Source organism: Hyperolius riggenbachi, chromosome 2 (genome assembly GCF_040937935.1).
Source record: "Hyperolius riggenbachi isolate aHypRig1 chromosome 2, aHypRig1.pri, whole genome shotgun sequence".
Lineage (NCBI taxonomy): Eukaryota > Metazoa > Chordata > Amphibia > Anura > Hyperoliidae > Hyperolius > Hyperolius riggenbachi.
This window is the reverse complement of record NC_090647.1, coordinates 356,984,735-357,008,125: the sequence shown is the minus strand read 5'-3', so window position 1 is coordinate 357,008,125 and position 23,391 is coordinate 356,984,735. Positions and strand designations below refer to the sequence as shown.

General features: G+C 41.9%; 1 protein-coding gene across 1 annotated transcript; it reads left to right on the top strand.

Moving 5' to 3' along the window:
* Positions 1-13,405: 13,405 nt before the first annotated feature.
* On the top strand, positions 13,406-14,936 carry KCNA10 (potassium voltage-gated channel subfamily A member 10). Its single transcript, XM_068266169.1, has one exon. The coding sequence runs from the start codon at positions 13,406-13,408 to the stop codon at positions 14,912-14,914; it is 1,509 nt and encodes a 502-aa protein (XP_068122270.1). The 3' UTR covers positions 14,915-14,936.
* The last annotated feature ends 8,455 nt before the right edge of the window (positions 14,937-23,391 follow it).

Genomic DNA, 23,391 nt, shown 5'->3' with positions numbered 1-23,391 from the left:
TCATGTCGCTGATGGTGCCTTCACTGCAACTCACCAGGTTGGTCACCTCCGCATGAGCCTGCATGCATTTCACATGAGTGTCCAGTTATTGGGCCAGAACATCCCTATCTCCCCAGATTGTGTCCTTCTATTGTAATTGTAGAGGTACTGGGTGACAGCTTTCTCCTGTTCTAGCAGGCGAGAGAACATAAGGAGGGTCGAATGCCAGCGAGTCGGGCTATCGCAAATGAGGCATCTCACCGACAACTTGTTTCTCCGCTGAAACTCGGCAAAGTGTGCCATGGCCGTGTAAAACCACCTGAAATGCCCACACAACTTCCTGGCCTGCTTCAGGACGTCCTCTAAGCCGGGGTACTTTGACACAAATCTTTGAATGACTAGATTCAGCACATGTGCCATGCAGGGTACTTGTGTCAGCTTTTCCAAATTCAACGCGGAAATGAGATTGCTGCCATTGTCACATACCACGTTGCCGATCTCCAGCTGGTGCGGGGTCAGCCACTGATCCACCTGTTTGTTAAGAGCAGCCAGGAGAGCTGGTCCAGTGTGACTCTCCGCTTTGAGGCAAGACATGTCTAAGATGGCGTGACACCGTCGTACCTGGCATGCAGCATAGGCCCTGGGGAGCTGGGGCTGTGTAGCTGGAGAGGAGATTGCAGCACCAGTAGAGTTGAACTGCCACTCAGCCAAGGAAGAGGAGGAGGATGACAGTGAAGAGGATGTAGCAGGAGGAGAGGAGGTGGCAGGAGGCCTCCCTGCAAGCCGCGGAGGTGTCACAAGTTGGTCCGCAGCACAGCCATGTACTCCCTGCTTGCCATCGGTCACCAGGTTGACCCAATGTTCTGTGTAAGTAATGTAGCGTCCCTGACCGTGCTTGGCAGACCAGGCATCCGTGGTCAGGTGGACCCTTGACCCAACACTGTGTGCCAGAGATGACACCACTTGCCCCTCCACTTCACGGTACAGTTTGGGTATCACCTTTTTAGAGAAATAATTGTGGCCTGGCATCTTCCACTGCGGTGTCCCAATGGCCACACATTTACAGAGGGCCTCAGAGTCCACCAGCTGGTATGGTAACAGCTGGCGAGCTAACAGTTCCGCCAAGTCAGGTGTAAGATGCCGGGCAAGGGGGTGACTGGCAGATATTGGCTTCTTCTGCTCAAAGATTTCTGTCACAGACACCTGGCTGCTGTGGGCAGAAGAGCAGGAACCGCTCAAGGTCAGAGGCGGAGTGGAGGAGGGTGGTTGTGGAAGTGCAAGGGAGAAAGTGGCTGAAGATGATGCACCTGAAGGAGGAAGAGTAGAAGGAGGGTGGCTTTTCTTTTGTATGCTGCTTTTACTCAGGTGCACTTCCCATTGCAGTTTCTGCCTTTTCTCCATGTGCCTTCGTAAGGCACTTGTCGCTACGTGGGTGTTGGCCTTTCCAGGGCTCAATTTTTGGAGGCAGAGAGAACAGATGGCATTGCTCCGATCTGAGGCAGACACATTAAAAAATGTCCAAACCGCTGAGCCTCCTTGGGGTGATGGTACTATGGTGGCATCAGCAGCTGACGTTGAAGGGCATGTTGGCTGGCTGTACATAGGTGGCGATACATGGTGCCGGACACTGCCACCAGCTGATCTGTTGACGAGCTACTCCTGCTTCTTTCAGGAACTTGTCTCCTCCAACTCCTCTCTGACTCCCCCTCTTAACTGCCCCCCTGTTCATCTCCTCTATTGGGAACATACGTGGGATCCGATCATAATCATCCTGCCCAGCTTCGCTTGCCTCAAACAGCTCCAAAACTGCACCAACAGCAGGTACTTCATCATCCCCCTCCACACACGTTACGTCCATAGTGTCGCCTAACTCAGACATATGAGGTGGTGGTGTAACTTGCTTAGCGGCTTCATCTGGTTGTAACAATAATGGCTGTGCATCAGTGATTTCCCCGCCAAATAACTCCTGCGAACTGTCAAATGTAGTGGATGTGGTACTTGGAGTAGCGCTGGTGGCTGCGGAAGATGAGGTGTTATATAGTCAACCACGTCCTTACAATCTTGGGAGTTGATGGGACATGCCTTCTTCTGAGCACTGTACTTTAGTCCACGGCCGCACGAAATCACATCATCACGACCTCGCACTGACCTGCCGGGTGGTCTTCCTCTGGGTCTGCTTCTACCTCTGCCTCTATCTGCTGTTTGTGCACAGGGTGGGTGGGTGGGTGCACAGCGTACAACAGGTAGGTATATGCAGTGGGTATTACAATGTGTACCTGTCACACACAGACAGGCACCGGACAGGCACAGTGACACTGCGTGCGCTCACGTGGGTGTGTGGGTGCACAGTGGACAACAGGTAGGCATATGCAGTGGGTATTACAATGTGCACCTGTCACACACAAACAAGTACCGCACAAAGCGCTAGGGTAATAATAGTCAATGGGCCCATTCTCATTTAGGTGTTTTGCGCTAATTGCCACAAATCGCCCAAAAACGCTGCACCATTTTCAGGCGATTTCCCGGCAATCGTGTTTTAGTGCTATAGAAGCACAAAACACGAGCGCTAAAAAAATCGCCAGGTGTGAATGGTGATTTTTTTTGGCGTTAATCGCCAAAAAACGCCAGAGCAAAACGCTAGCAAAATCGCTAGTGTTTTGCGATCAGCAAGTGTGAATGGGCCCTCAGGGGAAAACTTAGTAGGAAAAGTGTATTGGACCAGGCCAATAGTGTCTCTGTGGAATGTTAAAATCAGTAAATAAGCATCACAGATAGCTTTGTTTTCACAAATTTTTTGTGTACAGAGTCACTTGTAAAGATCACTACTACTTTGACTTAGCTACTGTATATGCTTGGAAGCATTCATTACTTGGCTCAACTACTTAAAAAGCCAGTCATAGGGTCAGCAATGTACTGGAATAAAGCAAATTTGGAACCTATATTTAATATATATATATATTTCCTATTTTTTATTTTTTTTATTTTTATAGCTCTTACATCTTCTGCAGCTTTTTACAGAGTATAACATCTTGTCACTCACTGTCCCTCAGAGGGGTCTCACAATCTTATTTTTATCATAGTATACATAAATTGTAGTCTACGGCCCCTTCCTCACTTATACACTACATGCAAAAGAGATCACTTTAGCAATGCATGCACTAGAGCCTCTCTAGAATGCATTGCGTTCTCAGAAAATTGCATGCAACCATGACTCCCTTTAATGAACAAAGTAGCAGTAGCAGCTTTCTGGGCCATAAACTGACTAACACATAGCATACTGACATAACACACATAAAAAAAAAGTCCTGAATGCTGAGTTTTTTTTCTGGACTTTGCTGCTAGTGTTGTTAACATCTAGTGAAAATCGAAATTGCAAATCAAAATTGTAAATCGGAATCGCAAATCGGATTTGTGGTGTGCAAGGGGCCTCAGAAAGAAGAAAAGGGGGAATTTCACTTAAATTGAGAAATAGACAAGACCCTGGTAAAAGTGAGGAAAAATAATGCAGATTGTATGCTGCAACAAAATTGGGCTTGCAAGAGAATTTTCAGGGGGTTGGGGGAACGTTTCCTCATTGCAGTCCCAAACAGATTTGTGACTACCCTTCTACATCGTATAACTCAGAATATTAAAGTGGGGTCCCATTTCTGTCCTGATTCATACACAGAATACTGCACCAGCAAACTACAGGAGAGAGGCAGGACCACAAGTCTGAAGACTTGTTTTCTAGAGTTCTCAGTGCTATTCAGTGGTGGACACAGGCAGCAGTGGGCCCCTGTGCAAAATATCAATTGTGGGCCCCCCTGACCTGCGGCAAAAATTGCAAAAAAATGGGCGTGGCAATGACCGGATAAGGGCGGAGCTAACTGTAATTTAAAGTGATCCCGGGGTGAGAGTGATATGGAGGCTGCCATATTTATTTCCTTTTAAAGGATACCACAACTGACATGTGGCATAATGAGATAGACATGGGTATGTACAGTGCCTAGCACACAAATAACTATGCTGTGTTCCTTTTTTTCTTTCTCTGCCTGAAAGAGGTAAATATCAGGTATGTAAGTGGCTGACTCAGTCCTGACTCAGACAGGAAGTGACTACAGTGTGACCCTCGTTGATAAGAATTCCCTGCTTTTTTATCTCTTTCTTGCTCTCAGAAGCCATTTTCTTCTAGGAAAGTGTTTTATAGTTGGAATTTCTTATCAGTGAAGGTCACACTGTAGTCACTTCCTGTCTGAGTCAGGACTGAGTCAGCCACTTACATACCTGATATTTACCTCTTTCAGGCAGAGAAAGAAAAAAAGGAACACAGCATAGTTATTTGTGTGCTAGGCACTGTACATACCCATGTCTATCTCATTATGCCACATGTCAGTTGTGGTATCCTTTAAACAATACTAGTTGCCTGGCGGCCCTGCTGATCTATTTGGCTGCAGTAATAAACTGAATTACACCAGCAACAAGCATGCAGCTTAATCGTCTCAGTTCTGACAATATTGTCAGAAACCCCTGACCTGCTGCATGCTTGTTCAGGGTCTATGGTTGAAAGAATAAGAGGCAGAGGACCAGAACGGCAACCAGGCAACTGGTATTGCTTAAAAGGAGAGAAATATGGCAGCCTCAATATTATTCTCACCTCAGGTTCCCTTGAAAAGTGCAACGCAAAGACAGTGGGCCCAAGTTTTGGTGACCCTTTCCCCAGAAAATTCACATAATTGTGCAGGTTTCCTCAAGAAAATACACATAGTGTGAGCAGATTTGCCCAGAAAATACATTCAATCATGTCGGCAGATTTGCCCAGAAAATACATTCAATCATGTCGGCAGATATGCCCAGAAAATACGTGCAATGATGTCAGCAGATATGCCCAGAAAATACGTGCAATGATGTCGGCAGATATGCCCAGAAAATACGTGCAATGATGTCGGCAGATATGCCCAGAAAATACGTGCAATGATGTCGGCAGATATGCCCAGAAAATACGTGCAATCATGTAGGCAGATATGCCCAGAAAATACGTGCAATCATGTCAGCAGATATGCCCAAAAAATACGTGCAATCATGTCGGCAGATATGCCCAGAAAATACGTTCAATCATGTCAGCAGATTTGCCCAGAAAATACGTGCAATCATGTTGGCAGATTTGCCCAGAAAACACATGCAATCATGTAGCAAATTTGCCCAGAACATACATGCAATCATGTGGCAGACCTGCCCAGAACATACACACAATCATGTGGCAGACCTGCCCAGAACATACACCTGCTAAAATAAATAATAAAAAAAACCATTTACTCACCTGCAGCAGCAGACCTCCTGTCCCATCCTCCATCCGGCGCGCAGCTCCCATGGGTGGTTGGGTGGATAGGTAGCCTGGTGGGTAGGTAGGTAGGCAGCCGGGTGGGTAGGTAGGTAGCCCTTAGCCGGGTGGGTAAGTAGCCTGGTGGGTAGCTGGGTAGCCGGGTGGGTGGGTAGCCTGGTGGGTGGCTGGGTAGGCGGGTGGGTAGGTAGCCTGGTGGGTGGGTAGGTGGGTGGTTAGGTAGCTGGGTGGGTGGGTAGGTAGCCTGGTGGGTCTTTAGGTAGGTAGCCTGGTGGGTTGGTAGGTAGCCGGGTGGGTAGGTAGGTTGGTAGCCTGGTGGGTGGGTAGGTAGCCGGGTGGGTGTGTAGGTAGCCGGGTGGGTGGTTAGGTAGCCGGGTAGGTAGCCGGGTGGGTGGTTAGGTAGCCGGGTAGGTAGCCGGGTGGGTGGTTAGGTAGCCGGGTAGGTAGCCGGGTGGGTGGTTAGGTAGCCGGGTAGGTAGCCGGGTGGGTGGTTAGGTATCCGGGTGGGTAGGTAGCCGGGTGGGTGGGTAGGTAGCCGGGTAGGTAGCCGGGTGGGTGTGTAGGTATCCGGGTGGGTAGGTAGCCGGGTGGGTGGGTAGGTAGCCGGGTAGATAGGTAGCCGGCAGGGTGGTTAGGTAGCCGGGTGGGTAGCTAGGTAGCCGGGTGGGTAGGTAGCCGGGTGGGTGGTTAGGTAGCCGGGTGGGTAGGTAGGTAGCCGGGTGGGTGGTTAGGTAGCCGGGTGGGTAGGTAGGTAGCCGGGTGGGTGTGTAGGTATCCGGGTGGGTAGGTAGCCGGGTGGGTGGGTAGGTAGCCGGCAGGGTGGTTAGGTAGCCGGGTAGGTAGCCGGGTGGGTAAGGTAGCCGGGTGGGTGGGTAAGGTAGCCGGGTGGGTAGCTATCCGGGTGGGGGGCCCGACTCCTATCCTCCCTCACTCACCTCGGGGCCCCCCTCCCGGTATGCGCGGCGGCCGGCGGGAGAGCAGAAAATACAGGAAGTCTCCGGCCGGGGCTGCAGCAGACGCTAGAGGCAGCTGCCACTTGGTCTCCGATATGTCTCCAAGTTGGAGACATATCGGAGACCAAGCGGCAGCTGCCTCTAGCGTCTGCTGCAGCCCCGGCCGGAGACTTCCTGTATTTTCCGCTCTCCCACTGCATGAGGGGGGGGGGGCGCGAGGTGAGGGGGGAGGGGCCCGAGGTGAGGGGGGAGGACAGGAGTTGGGGCCCCCCAGGTTAAAAAAATTAAAAGCAAAATAAAAAAAAAAACCTGCAATACTTAATGGGCCCCTGAAGCAGCGGAACTTCAGGGGCCCTCGTGCGGCGGCACGGCCTGCACGGCCGTATGTCCGCCACTGGTGCTATTGCTAAACAGTAGCCTAGTGAAATAAATTATGGAGTACAATACAGAAATGTGTTCCTTCATAAATATATGCATTTAGCTCTCCCGCAAAATATTGGCCTCCTGAAGAAATCCTCAAGTATATAAATAAGCGGAGAAGCACCGATGTTCCAATTTTAAAGTGTGAGTCAAGACCAATGCCCCGGTACCATAATGCCCACAGTCCAATAGAAGCATAAACTATGGCTTACCATAATCACATTATGTAGTGCTGAACTTTCTTGTTCCTATTGAATAAATGTTTTTTTGATCAAGTAGCAGTAGTATTTCCATACGGAGTAGTCTCTTCGTATGGAAATAAATTTCTCTTTCATTATTTTCAATTAATTTAAAGAACCTATTAAGTATAAATTAAACATTTATTGGATTGTCTTATCATGTAAAGTTATAATTACCTGCCTGCATTCTGCTTAATGGATGAAACAGGGTAGGAGCCATTTTGCTCTTGTCTCCTGCAGTTAACCTGATAAGTTGACCAACGTGCAATGCTCACCGTGCTGTCCTTCCTTCTCCATGCTATAGGTTGCATGCAAGATAATTTGCAGCTCATATGAAGACATAATCAGGTACTTTTGCTGGTTTTATTTAAAATGCATTTGGTTGTTGCTTTTTGAATACATTTTGGGGCTAAATGGTGTTTTTATTTTCTATCTGTACCTTTGTTGCATATTCTAGCAGCAGCCTTATAGCCTCCCTAACAATTTAAGAAGAATAATCTAATATACAGTTTTTTGTTTTTTTTCCACACAGAATGGATGGTAATAACACACTGTTTTCTGCACGAAAATCTCCAAGCTGACAGATGCATGGGTAAGCAGGAATATGGCAACATGTCTAATGAAAAGTTAGGGTCAGATTTTAAAGGGAACAGAAAGTAAAAAAATAAACTGGTGAGATAAATAATGTTATCTATAGATCTAACCCTAAATAAGACTTTTGTTGAAATGTAATGTTGTGTTACTTTGGTTTAAGAGGTCAAGGTTAAGTTTAGATTACACTCTGAAATGTTGGTATCAGTAAGTACTGCCCCAGGTTAGATTTATTCTGCCCACTAGGTGTTGATGCATCTGTGATGAATGTATGCAATGCAGTATCAGTTGAAAAGGGTGTCAGAGCTGTCTGTGTAAAAAGGGTTCCGCCATAGACTTCAATGTTATTTGCTGCGATTAGCGTCTATAAGCGTTGGAAAGGGCGCCTGTTACTTTATATCAGCTATATTTAGACACACATTGTTGGTTTTGCTATATACTCATACAGCTATGTTGCATCCAACATTTTTGGCTGTATTTTCCCATCAAGTTTTTTATCTGTATTTTCTATTAAGTATTATAGAATATAGACACATTTTTTTCTATTATAGACAGTTTGTCTATATGTTCTCAACAAAATTATGTGGCTATATTTTTACCCACATATATCGGCTATATTTTGCTGCTATAATGTTCAGGTATATTTTACCTCTATATGTTTTCAAGAGAATATTGTGGCTATATTTTCCAAACACATATTTCTGCTATGTTTTGCTGCTATCATTTTCATCTCTATTTTTCCATCAACTTCTCATCTGTATTTTCTATTAACATTTCATCTATACTGCTATAATTTATAATTTTTGGCTATATTTTCCCATTAATTTTTTCATCTGTATTTTTTATTAACATTTCGTCTCAACCTTCTCAACAAAATTATGCTGCTATATTTTCCCCACACAAATCAGCTATCACACCAAATACTGGTTATATTCTTCAAAAATTGTGGCTACAACAATCTCACTGAATACCAACATTAATGTTAGGCACCACCATGGGAGGTTGAAGGTTAGGCTTTAGGGAAGGTTAAGGTTAGGTGCCAAGGGAGTTTAAGGTTAGGCACCACCATGGGAAGTTAAGGCTAGGTGCTGGGTGTAACGATCGGTGTAACAGAGAGGATCTGATTACCGGCGATCTGCAGTATCACCGAGAATGCAGATATATACCCGATTATAGATGATCTGCAGTATCACCGATAATCAGATATATCTCTAACCTCTGGACACCTGAGTAATATATGAGTGTTTGGTGCAACAGTAATACTTTGAGGAGAGCACCCTTACAGTGGGTGCGAGGCAGTAGGAGGTACTGCCCAGAGAACAGATTCCTTCCAAAGGCCTGAGGCTCCCCAAGGGGCGGAGCCAGGCTGAGAGTAGGAAGGATCAGAGAGTGAGTGACACCAAAGGAGAAGTGTCACTGACAGGTCTGTGAACTATTTCCCAACAGGAGAAATAGTTCTCGAGGTCGGACAGGCCAGGTCGGTAACAGACTGACAGATCAGGTACAGAGACAGGAGACAGAAGCGGAATCCTAAGACTTGCCGAGTTTGGCAACAGAGTATCAGAATGACAAAGGTACAAAATCAGAGATCAGAAGAATGGTCAGGAAAGCAGAAGGTCATAACAAATAATCAACAATTCCTAGACTAAGGTGTGAGTTCCTTGGTCATCAACACCTTGGAAACTGGTCTAGATAATAACACAGATAATAGCAGAATTCCTAGACTAAGGTGTGAGGTCCTTGATCATCAACACCTAGGAAACTGGTCTAGATAATAACACAGATAATAGCAGAATTTCTAGACTAAGGTGTGAGGTCCTTGATCATCAACACCTAGGAAACTGGTCTAATGTAACACAGATACTGACAAGATCTGAGTGCTACCACGTAGTGATCGCAACGCCAGACACCAGAGGAATGACCAGTACCCAGTATATATACACCAGCGCTCTCCTGCACCTCCCCTAAGTGCTGGACCAATGAAAACTGAAAGAATTGTCAGCTGACCGGCCTGGTCAGCTGACACCCTTCTGGCTGTCATAAATGCTCTGCCTCTCCGCGCGCGCGCGTCCTTCTGAACCTGTGTGGACTATCAGTCCCAGCCACACCAGACATGTGTTGTAATGCCTCTGTTGTTTTGGATGCGGAATCCGCAGCACCGCTGTCCGAGCGTGCGGCGTTTTCTCCGCGTTCAGCAGTACTGACAGAAGTAGGCCTATGCGTGCAAACCGCCGCATCGGACGCGGAATCCACCGCCCTGTTCTCTGGGCATGCGGTGGTTTCTCCGCGCTCCGTCAAGCCAGTAAATGCAGGTCTCTGCGCGCAAGCTGCCATGTTGAATGCGGAATCAGCCGCCTTACTCTGAGTACTTGCTGCGGCTTTTCCGCGTTTTCTCACACTGGGGGGTTAAGGTTAGGTAGTGGCACTACCATGGGGGGGTTTAAGGTTAGGCACCACCATGGGGAGTTAAGGTTAGGTGCTGGGGGTTAAGGTTAGGTAGTGGCACTACCATGGGCGGGTTTAAGGTTAGGCACCACCATGGGGAGTTAAGGTTAGGTGCTGGGGGGTTAAGGTTAGGTAGTGGCACTACCATGGGGGGGTTTAAGGTTAGGCACCACCATGGGGAGTTAAGGTTAGGTGCTGGGGGGTTAAGGTTAGGTAGTGGCACTACCATGGGGGGGTTTAAGGTTAGGCACCACCATGGGGAGTTAAGGTTAGGTGCTGGGGGGTTAAGGTTAGGTAGTGGCACTACCATGGGGGGGTTTAAGGTTAGGCACCACCATGGGGGGTTAAGGTTAGGTGCTGGGGGTTAAGGTTAGGCAGTGGCAGCACCATGGGGGGTTAAGGTTAGGCACAAGCGGAGATTAAGGTTAGAGGTATATTCTAATAGTGGCTACAGTCTCTGCCTTTTGTAAATGGAATCACATTCATTGGCTACAAACAGGCGCCTTTTTATAAACAAAGTCACCTTTATCGGCTATATCCAGCACCCTTTTATTTATCAGCTATACCCACTGCCTTTTGTAAATGGAATCACACTCATTGGCTATAAACAGGCGCCCTTTTATAAACAAAATCACATTTATCAACTATATCTGGTGCCTTTTTATAAACAAAATAACACGTATTGGCGATATATGGCACCCTTTTCAAATGAATGCCCTAGCACAGCCAGGGGAGAGTAGTTATTATAAATTCCTGATCCCTCCTTGGTCCATACAGGTATTTTAATAGATTTTTTTCAGCCATATTGCACATCATCATGAAAGGAATAGGGTACATATTATTCCTGGGGGCTCTGGCTCTTCTAAGTAGTATTTTTGTTGGGGGGCTCATGTAGCATACCATCTTGGACCATAGTGTTACTCTTTGTATCAGCTTTGCTGCTGCCCTCGACCTCAAGACTATACCTATAACACTAGAGGAAGTCTAGGTCTGTGTGTGTGTGTGTGTGGGTTGGTTGGTTGGTTACTGAATTGCTAATTAACCAGGCAGAAGTCCCTGTGTATCATTACTGCAGAACTTTTTGCAGGGGTTTAGCAAGTCTCTGGGGTTTCTTGTATTTGTTTCTAAAAATGTAGGTAAAACCTGAGGTGATAATTAAGAAAAATAATCCTGACCATCCATTGCAAAAGCAACTGCACAAAAGGGTCTTTGTAAATGTTGTGATTGAGCCTGGATTGTACAGTTCCCAATTCTGGTTCCCAGTACTGTTTAAGCAGCAAGTTACTGTATGAACCCTTTACATAGATTATTATTACTTAGTATTTATATAGCGCCAACATCTTCCATATCGCTGTAGATAGTATCTATTTACATACAGTGGTTTACATATAAACACTGATTTTGCTTTTCATAAAAAAAAGTACTGGATGCTGCATAATAATTAATAATACTTAACTTGAATAAAAAATAGAGAGAAATGAGGACAAACAGAACTGTAATTGTTTCTCACATGGGCACTCCATGTGAGTTTTGTGAGTATGCACTTTACTTGCACACTGCATGTGTAAAAATACACCATGAGTCCACTGAAATATGTGCATTGGGTTATCCATTCACTCATTACGCCCACTGTCACAAGCTAATTTTATCTTTGCCAAATCAATAGGATGCTTGCTTCATAATAAGCAGGGAATGGAAAGTTGTTACAGGAAGCAAACAACTGTCATCCTGTAATATAAGTATTGCGGTATGTGTTGTGATGCAGTATTAATGGTACCAAGGTTGGAGATATCTTATCTTTTGCCAGTTTAAAATGACAAAAAGCTGAGAATATATTATGAAATGCAAAGGGAAAAAACATTTACTTAAAAAATAATGCTTAATGCAATATCATTACTTTACCCTGTTTGTCACAGCTGCAGAGTCTGCCCTCTTCCAGTTTAATAAGTCATCCTGCTTAAGTAAATTCTGGAAAGTACCTTATTTGCATAGCTGAAATGACTGAGTGAGAGTGACAGATGCTTCAGACATCTCTGCTGCTCCCTTGCTTGCTTATAGGGAACTTGAACTGAGAGGGATATGGAGGCTGTCATATTTATTTACAATTAAACAATACCATATGCCTGGCAGTCTTGCTGATCTCTTTAGGGCTGGTTCACACGGCGTCTACCCAGCTTTCGGCGGCGTCATGTTCGGCGACATTGTGGCAGAGCTGCGTAGCGGTCAGCATTTAGCTGCGGCGGTTAACCGATGTGTCACCGCGTAGCGTACAGGGTGGCTTCAAATACCAGGGGAAATCAGATTCTGAATGCCGCGTTCGCGCAAATGCCGGTAAAAACTCAGTACAAATGCTCTAATTCACTTGAATGGGAGCATTTTAACTCGGAGTCCCGAACGCAGGTGGTAAACGCGGGTCAGATGTCTGTGTGAACCAGACCTTAGCTGAAGTAGTGTCTTAATCACACACATGAAACAAAGCATGTGGCTAATCTATTCTGATATTAGTCAAAAAACCTGATTTGCATGCTTTTTAAGTGTCTATGGCTTAAAGTAAAAACGGCCAGACAATTTGCATTGTTTAAAAGGAAATAATTTTGACAGCCTCCGTATACCTTTCACATCATGTTACCTTTAAATTAGAGAAGAACATCAGAGGCAAATCTTAAAGATGGCCATACATTCGAACAAATCAGCCATTATTTTACTTGCTTTATAAAAATGATCAATTTCATAGAAAAATGTAAAATATTGCTTTCAATTAAGGAAAAAAATGAATCTAATTGGATGTGTTTAAAAAAATCAATCATATGTAAATGGTATATTGGTTAAATTTCTCAAATTATTTTATTAATCAGAAGAAATGTATTGTATTTCTATGGTTAAAATAAAAAACAAAATCATCGCAATACAGTAAAATGAATTGATTTCACTGCATTTCAATAAAAAAGACCACTGTACGGAAAAGACAAACTTTTTTTTTTATTATTCAAGCAAGAAATCTGATCAATTTTTTTTCTTTACTTTTTTTGTAAGTTGATCAGGACTGGTTTCTTTGTATGATCAGTTTTTATGAAGATGGAATGGTGTAGGATAGATTGTTCATTATTTTAATTTATAGATATAAATACATTTTTAGGTAAAAAGATATATTAAACAATTGTATCATGTGGTGCCACCTTGTACTGTGTGCTGTCAACTTCACAAAGACTCCCAAAAAGAATCAATGTAGAAAAAAAGAATTTGCATTTGTGCAAACAAGAGACATGAGTAGAAACATATAGTATTTGTAAAGCTTTTCCATAGTTTTTGTTTGTAGCCAAATTGCTAAGGTTGTATATTTGTTTACATCATAATATTTATTTTGGGATACTAAAACTGATTTTCTTTTACAGAAATGTAAATTTTTATAGCCTATTGACACCAAATGGTGTGCTTCTAGCATATGGATCTAAAATAACAAGATGGAACTCTTTCATAAGACTCCACAGAATTATGAAGAAGTTCACATTGATGCTAATACAGATACGGCATGTACCAAAACAATAGATGACAATCTATGCCAGAAAAAGCAAAATTCCAACTGGAAACAGCAAATGAATGAATGCTTAAATGAGTCAGATGTTTCCAGATATTCCAAGGAATGTCACGACACTATAGTGTCTGAACAAATGAAACTTGAAGAAGGAAACCAAAGGGTGTTCATCAATATAGCAGGTCTAAGATATGAGACACAACTCAAAACACTTAGTGAATTCCCAGACACACTTCTTGGAGACCCCCAAAAAAGGATTCATTATTTTGACTCCATGAGAAATGAATATTTCTTTGACAGAAACCGTCCAAGTTTTGATGGTATACTGTATTACTATCAGTCTGGGGGGAAAATACGACGCCCAGCGAATGTTCCAACAGACGTGTTTGCTGATGAAATTGTATTCTACGAGCTTGGAAGTGAAGCTTTGGATCAATTTCGAGATGATGAAGGTTTTCTAAAGGATCCAGAAATACCTTTACCAACTAATGACTATCATAAACAATTCTGGTTGCTCTTTGAATACCCCGAAAGCTCTAGTGCTGCGAGAGGAATGGCACTGGTTTCAGTTTTGGTAATCATCATCTCCATCCTTATCTTCTGCCTAGAAACCTTGCCAGAATTCAGGGAAGAAAGAGACTATACTATTTTCAAAACTCCAGGGAATTATTCACAAGGCATTGCATACTTGAACACGTTCACAGATCCATTCTTTTTAATAGAAACTACTTGCATAATATGGTTTGCATTTGAGCTTGCAGTTAGGTTTGCTGTGTGCCCCAGTTCCCCTGAGTTCTTCCAGAACATCATGAATATAATTGATATTGTGTCTATCATTCCTTATTTTGTAACACTCATTACAGAACTTGTAAAGCAAACAGAGCCCAACGGACAGCAAAATATGTCATTAGCCATTTTAAGGATTGTCCGGCTTGTTAGAGTCTTTCGAATTTTTAAGCTGTCAAGGCACTCAAAAGGACTACAAATATTAGGACAAACCTTGAAGGCAAGCATGAGAGAGTTGGGTTTGTTAATTTTTTTCCTTTTTATTGGCGTTATTTTATTTTCTAGTGCTGTATATTTTGCAGAGGTCGATGAACCTCAATCACAGTTCATCAGCATCCCAGATGGTTTCTGGTGGGCTGTAGTGACTATGACAACAGTTGGTTATGGAGACATGTGTCCTATCACTTTAGGAGGTAAAATGGTGGGCACACTTTGCGCTATTGCAGGAGTTCTGACTATCGCATTGCCAGTTCCAGTGATTGTATCAAACTTTAACTATTTTTATCACAGAGAAACAGAGAATGAAGAGCGACAAGCTTTACCTGCTGAAGTGGAGAAAATTAGTATAACTAATTTAACAAGATCAGGAAGTACAGCTTCTCTAAAGAAAAACAATGGATCATGTATTCCTGACAGAAATGGAAAAACGTAAACCTACCTCATGTAACTTATTTCCCTGACCTTCCTCTAAAATGATAAATTAGACAACACAGCATTTACAAAATGTTATTAATATATACCTAAAGCAGAAATCTTGTCATTTGTTTTTGTCCTGCTCTGCAGGGTTTACTTTTTGTTTGGCAAATTGGGGAGATGTTGTTTTTCTTAGGTAGACAAGATGGCCTTGACGCCCTCCTCTCAGACCAAATATGAGGTGCAGTAATGGTCAACCCACCAGAGCACCGACAGGACCAATCAGTTTCTCTTGCAAAGACCATCACATCACTAGCAAAGGCTATCAAAGACCACCATTATCTTGCAAAGACCAAACTTTTTGAGAATACTAGTGTATACTTCGTTCAAATGCTTTTACATGCAATTGTAGTGACAATTCGAGGAATAAACTGACAAACAGATACCGTAGTTGTCAAATAAAGATAACTCACAGTCCATAAAGAGAGTCAAATTCCTCTGAGAAACAGTTGGCGCTATACACATGTGGTTGCTATAGAGGACAGATGTTCAAGCAAAGTTGTGCATGTGTCCTTAAAAATTTACATAGGCCTTTTTTGTGTTTCAGGCTGAATGCCCATTTTTAAGCCAGAAATGTGCACTCACAAACATAAAAACATCTGCACCTTATGTCTATTTAGAACAAAAATCAGAATGCAGTAATTACATTTGAATCATCCAATCACAATAAGTTACCTCCTGTGGACCTGATGGAAGACCACTGATTACTGCGTGGTGGTGGTTTTTGATTGCGTCAGACTTTTTGTGTCAGTCACATGCACTATACTTAATAGTAGCAGAAGTTTGTGGTCTCATTGGAGGTTCTGAAAATGTATTCCCTGGATTGTCACTACAAATACATGTAAAAGCATCTGAATGAAGTCAACACTAGTATTCAGAAAATGTTTTGGAGTGTGCTGGTCTTTGCAAGAGAAACTGTTTGTTACTCTTAGGCTAGTTTCACACTGTGGGGTTGCATTGCATGTGGCTGGTGGTGTGCGCGCACATGGCGGATTACTGACAGACCTAGCCCATTTTAAAACGGGCTAAGGTCACTAGTCCTATATAATAAAACCCCTGTGTCCCTGTGTCCTGCTCTTGTGTCCCTGTGTCCGTACTTTTGAGGTACCATGCATGCGCAGCACGCGGGCGGCCGTTGGGACAGGAGGAGGATGGTGCCAGGAGAGCGGGTGTGTGGGCGTGTACGTTGCGCACGTGTGTTCACATGCGGTGCGTGCTGACATGCGGCGCCAGTAGATGTCAGCAGGTGACAGGAGTGGAAGGGGGGTTGTGAGGGAGGCCTAGAGCCCATTACCCTAGTTACAATATAATTACATCATGTTAGCAATGTGATTATATTGTCTGACGCAATGGATCGCAACGCAACAGTGTGAAAGTAGCCTAACTGTTTTGATCATAGGTGTCATGAGAAAAGGAAATAAGTTGAGATTTTACAAATGGAGGCATTAAAAGAAATTGTTGCACTGGGGAAGAATTTGCACATCTGTCAGATGTTTTTTCTGTCTGGCTCCACTTGAAGACACTTTTTCTGTGTTCTCACCATTACGTGACACCATGAACTGAAAGTCAGGGGAAGTCTCCCAAACAGGTAGATAGCAGATAACAAAAAACAGACAGTGGTGATAAACTTTTCTAGGTTACCAAAAACAAAACAAAAATGGTATTCCATCAGAAAATGAAATGTATACAAATGGCTTATTATGCTATAGTTTTACAGTACAGGGCATAACTAGAGAACATAAGTTATTCTGCAAACCTGGCATGGATTTATTATTATTATTATTATTATTATTTATCTACTATAGTAAGCAACTGTTTGCAATCCTTTTTTAGGCTGTATTTAACCAAAGTAAGGATCCCTGAAAATGAATTGTTTTCATGCATTTCATGTACAAACACCATCATCAAGAACTGTTTTAAATCAATAATAAAATACAGACTATTTTGCATTTATTTACTCAAATATTTGCTGAAGGTTGGTGCATTGGAGTACATTGACATAAGTACATAAGCAATGACCTTTAAGCAACGCTTTTTGTTGTAAGTAGTACATAAGTGGTGGTTGCATATGTTATCCACCTACTTGTGTTCTTTGGTGATAACCAGACCGGGGGGGAATTTAGTAAACAAAATTGTCTACACTTCAAAATGTTTCAGAAGGTCACAGAAGGTTTTTTTTTTTTTTTTTAAACAGCATGGGCATTGAAGTGTTGGTTATAGTTGAACTAAAAATTGTAATTGTATGCCTCCCAATGCTGATTATGTTTTCCATGGAAGAGAAATTGTATTAACAGGCATTCAAAGTATTCTAATTTGTAGCCTAAAGTATACCTGAAGCTACATAAATAAAGTGATACGAATGGTAAGGGTGCATACTAGTCAGGGGATGTGCTGATCTGATGCAAACCCTAATAGGATCCATGTAAATCCCGTCTAGCTTCTGCATTGATGTAGAGATGCATGACACAATGAGAGTGGTCCATAACAGGACTTCTAAGGGGACACAGTGGTCTTAAACAGAGCTCTAATAAGTTAACTACTTTCAAACCACACTAATTGAAATCTGCGCCCTGTTTTGGTGGGCTCCTGGCTGGCAGGGCATAGATTTTAATTAGCCACCGCTGAGCGCATCCGCCGTTTCCGTCGCTCCCCGCCAATCTCGCCGCTCAAACCCAATGTTTTTCACTGCACCTCACAGGCTCTGCCTGTCTCTATGACGGAAGAGCCAGGTGAGCTGGTCAGGAGCCGATTTCATTGGCTCCTGGCCGTGTCTATCAATGTAAGCCGCTCCCATTGGCTTACAAAGATACACACGGTTAGGAGCCAATGAAAGCGGCTCCTCCTGACCGGCTCACATGACTCTGCCGTCATAGAGACAGCAGAGTCTATATCCTGAGGATCCCGGCGAGTGGTGTTGATGGCGGTTGCGGTGGGTATGATCGACGATTCGTCAGGATTCCGTCCTTGTACCAGCGGTCTCTGGTCCTTAAGGGGGCAGAGACCACTGGTACTTAAGTGGTTAATAGGCTTCCCCCTAAATTGTGGCCCTAGACTACGATACACTACACGATACATACATAGGCATATGACTGTGCTAGGGATTAGATTGTGAGCCCCTTTGAGGGACAGTTAGTGACAAGAGAATGTACTCTGTACAGCACTGTGGAAGATGTCCGCGTTCTAAAAATACTAAATAATAATAGTCCTATATTTGTACCATAATCTAAAGCCAATTTTAAAGAAACAACTTATTATCATACTTGGGATATGTGAGGAAACTGCAATGTCCAGAGGAATGCCTTGCAGACATGGAGAATGTATACAACCTCCATGCAGATAGTGTCCTGGCCTACATTTAAATCAGATATCCTGGGTAACTGCATCACAGTGCCATCTGCTTTAAAAAACTGCTTACACTGACAGACTGATAATGTTGCCTTGTAGTCTAACAGCTGGTGTTTGTATCATGAAATGCTTCTGGTTTGTTTTAAAGAGAATCTGTACTCTAAAATTCTTACAATAAAAAGCATACCATTCTATTCAGCATGTTTTCCTGGGCCCCTCTGTGCTGTTTCTGCCACTCCCTGCTGCAATCCTGGCTTGTAATTGCCAGTTTTAGGCAGTGTTTACAAACAAAAGACATGGCTGCTAACCAGCATGTGATAGGCTGAGAGAAGCTCTGTCTGTGACTCATACAGAGCCTGCAGGGGGCGTGGAGTGGGTGTGTATAGCTTCTGCCTATCACAGCAGAGTAGCACATTCCTGCCTCAGCCAACAAAGCTGACAAAGAAAAGAAGATTAGATTAGATAACAGAGATAATACAGCCACTGTGCAACTAGGAAAGGCTGCAGTAAGACAGACCACATTAGAACAGGTATAGGAACGTATAGGATAGAAGAAATACGGCTGAAAATTTTGTTACAGAACTCAGGTTTACCCCCTCCCCCGTCCCCAAAAAATAAAAATAATAATAATAATAATACATACAAGTCCTATAGTCCTACATCAGAAGTCTTGCATGACCTATTGCAGAAGTCTTCTTTGGAGGATTCTCTTGCATTCTGCACTACTCTCTGTAGGTAATATCTATCAGTGCAGGGTAAAGGAGTGAAAGTGTACAGACAAATGAGTAATATTGTAGGTTTTTAATACGGGCAGTCAATTTCTTCAGTAACCGGTCAGTTGATCAGCATAGCAGTAAGTTACAGCCAGGTCACATAGGTCACCGAGTCAGTAGCAGCTAGCTCCAGCTTTCTTTTAAACATTTTTTAATAAGTCCAGTCCAGATTTGTCTGATTACTCCAGCCTTTATTGAAATTCATAAATTAGTTTCATGCTCTTCTATTGTGGCCCATTTAGGTGACTCTTGAATTACTTGCTAGTAGTACTATTTTTGAATTTATACCACATCAAATTGCATCATCTTTTATGATGACTTTTGCTAACTCTCTAATGCTGTTTGGTAACTTTATATTTCTTATATTGCAATTTCTGATTAAAATATTTTCTGAGAAAACAACTATTGCATGTATGTTGCTAAAAACTGGTATCAGGGAAATGTGTAATGTGCCATCTATTAATTTAATCATTAGATCACATATTGTATACAGAGTATTTTTTTAAAAACAATAGTGAGGTTAATAATTTAACAGTTAAACTATCAACTGTAAGTAACATAATGGTTTTAAAATAAAATAAAATATATCTACCAAAATATTTGTCGTGCAATCAATACCAGCTAAGTATCTCTTTAAGGAATGAAAATAAATGTGAGTTTTCAAATAGTACAGTATCAGTATGTACGCTTTGAACACGTATTTACGAGTACCGTATTATTATTATTCTATATTTATGTACTGCTTACAAAAATTCCATAACAATTATATTAAACTGTTTGTGTGCTCTACTGAGGGTCAGTTAATAACACAATCTAGAGGCATGGGCCATTTTGGGTAAAATAAATTATCCAGAAGAGTTAACAAGTTCTAATACTTTTGGTGCTTTTTAAATTGCGAAATGCTGGAAAGTTATTTTAAAGAGAAGATGAAAAATTATAACCTTGGAGAAAACTTAGCAGAAAGAGTTAATTGCATATGGGCCCATGTGGTATCCATATTAGAAACTCAGCTGAACCAGGGACTTTAGCACATCAATCCAATTAGCCACCCTACAGTGGACCACATTACTGTAGATCTGATTTAGACATCTTGATGTTGGAAATCAACGAAATTTAGTGATTCTTCAAATTTTGCTTGGATTTGTTAAAAATCCTCTAACATGAAAATATGGGTATTTGAGAGTAGAATATTTCAGCCATGATGATGTTTAAGGATGTGAATGCTCTCTTTGAAAACCAAACCCGTAATGAAATTTTTAGCTGCTGAGGATACGATGGAGTCCTATTTTTTATCTTCACAGACAGCTGTAAAGCAAGGTAAATTATTTGGAAAAGTTTTTTAATTCTGATTTCAAGCAAATATGACATTATTGTAATATAGTTGCAACAATTAATCATATGTAGCTCTGAATTTTATTAAGGTAAGTTTAATATTGATAATAGAAAAGTATTATCTGTTTCAAAAAGAAGAAGAATTGGTGTTTAGAAAAATGAAAAAATTCTAATAAGGGCATCTAGAACCAAATCAACTTTGTAGATTATTTTTTAAATGCAAATATGTTTACCTTCTTTTCACATTATAACTGACAATTAGATATGAGGAAAAGAAAGCAGTTTATCTGGTGCACCTCTTTGTGAAAAGTAAACACTAATTAAGAGAATATGGTCCTTGTGTAAAGTAAAAAAAATGTATAAAAAGGTGGCCCATTTTTAAAGCCTGCTTCAAAAAACAGAGATGCATATGCGGATACTACATTCTAAATAAAAAAAACAAGTTCTGGCCAATCAAGAGACTACTTACTGTTGATTGGATGCTGTTTAGGAAAGAGAAATCTTACACGCATCTTTGTTATGTAAATAGCAGTTAGGGCAGATCATCAGAGGAGGCAGTTGCATTTTTTCAGAAGCACATCCCAGCCGACTTTTAGGGTCAAGACATATAACATTTTATATGTGCTTTTCTCTTGGCAAACTTAAAGTACTTTAGATTTGCAGCCACTTAGGGTCGCTCTCCACGGGTGACCAGGAGTATTAGGGAGCCTTGCCCAAAGATTCCTTATTGTTGTAAGCTCTGGCTTGAGCCAGGATTCAAACCCTGGTCAAATGCTTGAACCTTCAATCTAAAGCAACACTCTTAACCAGAACACTATCCAGGAACATTAGAGCTCTCTGTGTGACTATACTGAATATGTTATTTAACCCTGTAAAATTGCTTGTTACATCCTGTCAATTCTTAAAGTGGCAAAAGGATGTATTTTCATAGTCAGGATGCAAGCTGAAATGCATTTGAAAGTCCACACATTTCTGAGGCTTTTTACTATACATCACTAAGGGATCGGTAAACTGTAGTAATATATATTTTGCTAATAAGTGATTGAGTTCAGCTTTCACAGGGACAGTTGATTACATATTCTTGTATTCTAATATATTGTATTATTTGGTAATAAAAATATTTAGTAATAATAATAAGCTATACAAAACCTCACTTTATGTGCCTAAAAATTATATTTTATCACATTTTAAAGTGCTTTAAAGTATAATTACCGTAGAAATATTTCTTGAGTAAATCAATGTTAAATTTTTTATTTTAAAAAAATACACTTTTTGGTATTTGAAATTTACTGGACAAATTATATTACACATGCACAGCAGTAATATTTGTAATATTACAATCTTTTATAAATACTACTTAAAGGGAGCTGGAAGCAAGAGGTATATGGAGGCTGCTATATTTATTTCCTTTAAAACAATACCAGTTGCCTGGCAGTATTGCTGAAATATTTTGGCACCAGTAGAGACTGAAGCACACACCCAAAACAAGCATGCAACTAATTTTGTCAGATTTTTGTCAGAAATATCTGATCTGCATGCTTGTTCAGGGTCTATGTTTAAAAGTATTAGAAGGATAGTATGGGCAGGACAGCCAGTCAACTGGTATTGTTTAAAATAAATATATATATGTCATCATCCATATCCCTCACACTTCAAGTTCCCTTTAACACTGAAAAAGAGAACAAAAATCTTTCCAGCAAAACTATATATGTTAGTAGGCTTTAACCATTTAAGGACCGCAGTGATTGAGATCTACACCCTGTATTGGTGGGCTCCTGGCTGGCAGGGCGTAGATCTCAATCACTGTCCGCAGCGCGTATCCGCCGTTTCCGCTGCTCCACGCCGATCGCGCCGCTCAAACCCGACGATTCTCGCCGCATCTCACAGGCTCTGCCTGTCTTTATGACGGCAGAGTCATGTGAGCGGGTCAGGAGCCGATTTCATTGGCTCCTGGCCCTGTCTTTCAATGTAAGCCGTTCCCATTGGCTTACATTGAAAAACAGGGTCAGGAGCCAATGAAAGCGGCTCCTGACCGGCTCACATGACTCTGCCGTCATAGAGATGGCAGAGTCTATGTCCTGGGGGTCTCGGCGAGCGGCGATGACGGCGGTTGCGGCGGGTATGTGCGGCGATTCATCGGGATTGGACGAGCGGTCTCTGGTCTTTAAGTGCCCAGAGACTGCTGGTCCTTAAATGGTTAAGAACATTTTTTGGTCCGGGAATATACTTTCTTTAAAATGCTGTGTCTTAGATTGTGGAGAGGTAATTGTCTGCAGTTGTATACCAGACAGTGTATTGTTGCTATGATTGCAGTCATTAGAATATGTCTTGAAAAGTCATAGCTGTCCATAAACTGACATTGAAAAGTAATAACAGTTAGAAAATGTCTTGTATGCCATTGCTACAGGGTATATCAATCTTTCCATCTTTCAATTAAAGTTTGAGTTTTCATCACATATTATTCAGCATATATTTAAAGTATAGGGATTAGGGATGGCCCTGCTTAGGATAACTCATGGAGGAGCATGTGATCAGTTTGATCAGCTGATAGATTTGTAAGGTTCTGCTTTGCTGGTCCTGATCATGTGTTAAACCAGGAAGTCATCACTGCAAATCAAAACCTTATCAGCTGATCAAACTGATCACATGCTTCTCCACGAGTTCTCCTAATTAGGGCCATCCCTAATAGGGGTGCCTTACTTTTTTTTTTTATTCTCCTTTCAGGATTTTATTGTAAACTGATATGCAGTGTGTAAAAGTATCATGTACAGTATATACTCAATAATATTTGTTGCTGTTTACTTGATTTCTATCATATGTATTGTGCTATTACAATTTCCCTATTTTAAACAATATGGAAAAATATTGTTCATATTATGCTGTAAGGAAAGAATCTATTCAACAAATTTTATAGAAATCTGCAGTGAAAGGTGTGTGCAATAAACTGAGTTGAGCAGAATTAGGTGGATAAAATTTTAACGCACAA